The sequence below is a fragment of the Limulus polyphemus genome, unplaced genomic scaffold (assembly GCF_000517525.1).
Source record: "Limulus polyphemus unplaced genomic scaffold, Limulus_polyphemus-2.1.2 Scaffold1, whole genome shotgun sequence".
NCBI lineage: Eukaryota > Metazoa > Arthropoda > Merostomata > Xiphosura > Limulidae > Limulus > Limulus polyphemus.
The window spans coordinates 3,112,262-3,115,919 of record NW_013665611.1 but is presented as its reverse complement, the minus strand read 5'-3'; the positions used below and the strand labels follow the sequence as shown (position 1 = coordinate 3,115,919).

At 31.4% G+C, this 3,658-nt stretch overlaps 1 protein-coding gene across 1 annotated transcript in view; it reads right to left on the bottom strand.

Annotated features, from left to right (window-relative positions):
- LOC106460726 overlaps window positions 1-3,658 on the bottom strand; it is a 145,943-nt gene that overhangs the window by 43,141 nt on the left and 99,144 nt on the right. Inside the window, exon 21 of the mRNA XM_022386515.1 lies at window positions 765-951. Coding sequence (XP_022242223.1) covers window positions 765-951 — 187 coding nt within the window. The remainder of the gene's footprint in view (window positions 1-764; window positions 952-3,658) is intronic.

Below are 3,658 nucleotides of genomic sequence, written 5' to 3'. Positions count from 1 at the left end.
GAATATGGAATGAAAATCAGTACAGCAACATTAAAAACACTGATGTTCACTAATCTACCAAACCTTAAACAAAGGAAAGAGGTCAAGGACATTGACAGTATCTTCATGAAAGATGGAAACCAAACAATGTTAACAATATTGGCCCCACTCTTCACATAATGTTAATAGACACTAAACATAAATGCAATCCTTACTCCAATCCTTTGTTACCAATGCCAGACATGGACCATAAGTAAAATAAATGAACAAAAGATCACATATGAAATGAGATGCCTATACAGAGCATTAAACAAAACATGAAAGAATGAAATCAGGAATGAAGTCATCACAGGTGTGGTCAGAGTAGAGCCAGCTCTATGTAGAAAAGCAAACAATCAGATGGTCTAGCCACCTAACATGTGTGGTCCAAAAACAACCAGTATTAAGAGCTACAATAACCAACTCTCAGGAAACAGAATAAGAGGGAGGGCAAGAAAATGATGGGTAGATGGTATTTCTAAAACCCTGCACAAATATAGCACAGAAGCTATCCCCCTTACCAAGGAAAAAAAAAGTTACATCTTCTTATGACACCAACAGTCATAAGCACTAAGTAAAGCAAACAACAAAGCAAGTTTTACTGCACAGGAGCATCTTATTCCAATTTGCCTCTATCTGTAAATCTTATGAAATACTTTTAAACATACTTATGCCTTACAATGTATAAAGTAAAACTGACTTTTCAAAATTAAAACACTGATGACAATTATTAATATTTTACGTACGTGTCCCAAGAAAGCTTTCTCACATGATATACAAAGTGGAATCTTTCCATATTGTTAGAAAAACACTTGTTCAAGAGATTTTCTGTGTTTATCAACTCATCCCAATAGTTTTTATAGTTCTTGTTATAAACATTTCCAAGAGTGTGATTCTCAACATAAACAAAGCTTGCAGCTAAAACCCAGAAACCTAAAAGAAAAAAAAAGTACATAAAACTCAAACTTGTAATGCTTTGAACTTTTAAAGGTTTTCAAATTATGAGTAATATATATTACATTTTGTCCGCATACTCTAACGTTTATTTCATTAACAATAACCTTAATAATTTCCTTACTTAATAAACTTACAGTAATTTATACTCAGTAAAAAACCACAATGAGGCTATGAATATAATCTAAAACAGATCATCATTTCAAAATGATGATTTAACAATATCCACAGTATCACAAAGAACATTATGTACCACACATTAGTTACTTGACCTACAAGTTTTTTCAGTTTACATGTTATTTGACACATCGTAACAAATTATCAGGTGTTATTTTAATTCTTAATAAATAGCATTAACTATTACAGATACAGGCCAAATGTATGGCATTCTGGCAATAACTGTAGTAGAGAGATGAATGAAAGCCAAACTGATCTGAAGGTTTATACCAGAAGATCCTCAGTTGACTCAGAGAACCCTATACTGAATGATTAGTGCTTTCAAGCATTTCAGTAGGGATTAAAAAGCTTCAAGCTCCATCCACACACTGCAAAATTACTGCAAATCAACACACCTCAAGAGAAAGTTGCAGAGAAAGAATTACCAACCATGGTTATGCTGTGACCCACTATGCAAGCCAACATTCAGTGCTCCTATAGCCCTACACTGGATAGATCCCTTAGAAGTTCCTAAAACCAAGTTACAGTGGTGGGGACATGTTCACCAACCAACTGTTCTTGTTCCCATGATATAAAAGTTGTATGTAGTACTGTCAGATTAAGACTTTCTAGAGGACAGCAGCCTGGTAGTTCACACTCCAAGATGATGACTGATGTAAGGAAAGGGACTGAAGCAATTGAACAATCTGTGCTCTGTCTATCATGAGCATCAAACCCTAATTTTTAGTATTATAATCCTTCACACTAATTGCTGAGCCACTAGGGGTACCTCAAATTGATCCAATGGAGCTCTTGTCTCTAAATATGTAAACTGTTTATATTTATATATTAACTCTTTTGACATTACTTAGTTGCTTTCTATATATGTATATCCACATAGATTATGTATTTTGACTGATCTCATGATTTTCTTTTTATCATTATTGTAATTTGATGATTTTATCCTTTGTTTAATTTCTACTCCTTTCTGTGATGAATGTATACATACAAACTAAAGTTTTGTGTGTATATATATATATTTATACACTGTATTAATGGTTTTGCGTTCTATAATTAAATGGTATTTTCAATTTTCTAATTATGTACATTTCAAAGCCTTTACTTAGGGGATTTTATAATAGTTTTAAAGGGTTTAATATTTTACTGAATTTAATTCCACTTTCATTTGGGCTTGGTGTGTCCTAGTGGTTAGTGTGCCAGATTGTAAATCTGAAGGTCCATGTTTGACACCTCACTGCCACAAAAAATATCTTCCTCCATGCTTTAGGGTGGATGCATTATAAGTGTGATGGTCAAATTCCACTATTTGCTTCTAGTAAACCAAGAGTTAGTGGTGGGTACTGCCTACAAGCTGCATTCCCTCTAGTCTATCAGTACAAAATTAGTGATGCCTAGTGCTGAGAGGCCTACTGAATATCTGTGTAAATATCTGAAACAAAAGAAACATTTTCACTAAATTTTGACATTTTTTCAAGTTTTCTGACATTGTTTAACTGTCTGTTTAGTTTAAAGTTGTTTATTAAAAAATAGATTACTGCATTTAATTTGCTGGTTGCATTATTTTGCACACTGTAGAGTTAGGCTTACCTTTGTATATGTTATATGTTTCCTACCTTTTTTTATTTGTAGACCTCATGATCTATGTTTCTTTGCTTTTATTTTCAATTTATTTTATTGTATATAAATATTTTAGTGAGTTTTTCTTTGTTTTCGTTTTTAAAGAGGATTAATCTTGTGTTTTGGGCTCTGTATTTTTGTATTGCACTTAATTCTATTATTTTGATGCATGGTAAATAAAGGATTAACTTACCATACATATATATACACACACACACACATATCATTTGTATAAGAGTTCATTTTATAAAGAGTTTTTATATTTCAAATGATTTTTCTTGTTATCTATTTATTTAGCAGTGTTAGATGAGGAAATTTTTCATATCTACAAGTCATGTGTATGAGTTACCCTGATGAGCATCCCATACTGTCCTGTTGCATTTGTGTCCAGCTTAACAGAAGGTTTCAATATTCATATGCTTTCATTGAATAAAACTGTGAATTTTAAAAGAGTATTAGAATTAAAGTTTACTTGAGGACACCCTATGATAAGGGAGAAGGGTTTGTATTATCATATACTACATATCTCACTCTCTCATAGTATACAAGAGTATCCAAAATTATTAATTTTAAAATGAAGTAGGGATCTTGCTACAAAAGTATTAAATCAAGAATTAAAACCACAATCACAAATTCATAAAATTTAATCCTTACTTTGACCTACAGATAAGTGTATAAAGCTGCCAAAGTAAGGATTAAATTTTATAAATTTGTGATTGTGGTTTCAATTCTTGTTTCAGTACTTTTTGTAGAAGGATCCCTACTTCATTTTAAAATAAATAATTGTTTAATACTCTTGATTGTTTACTGTTTATGTTAAACCTGTATAAACTGTATACTTTACCTTTAGAAACTGTTTTACATATATATATATATATATATATATATATAT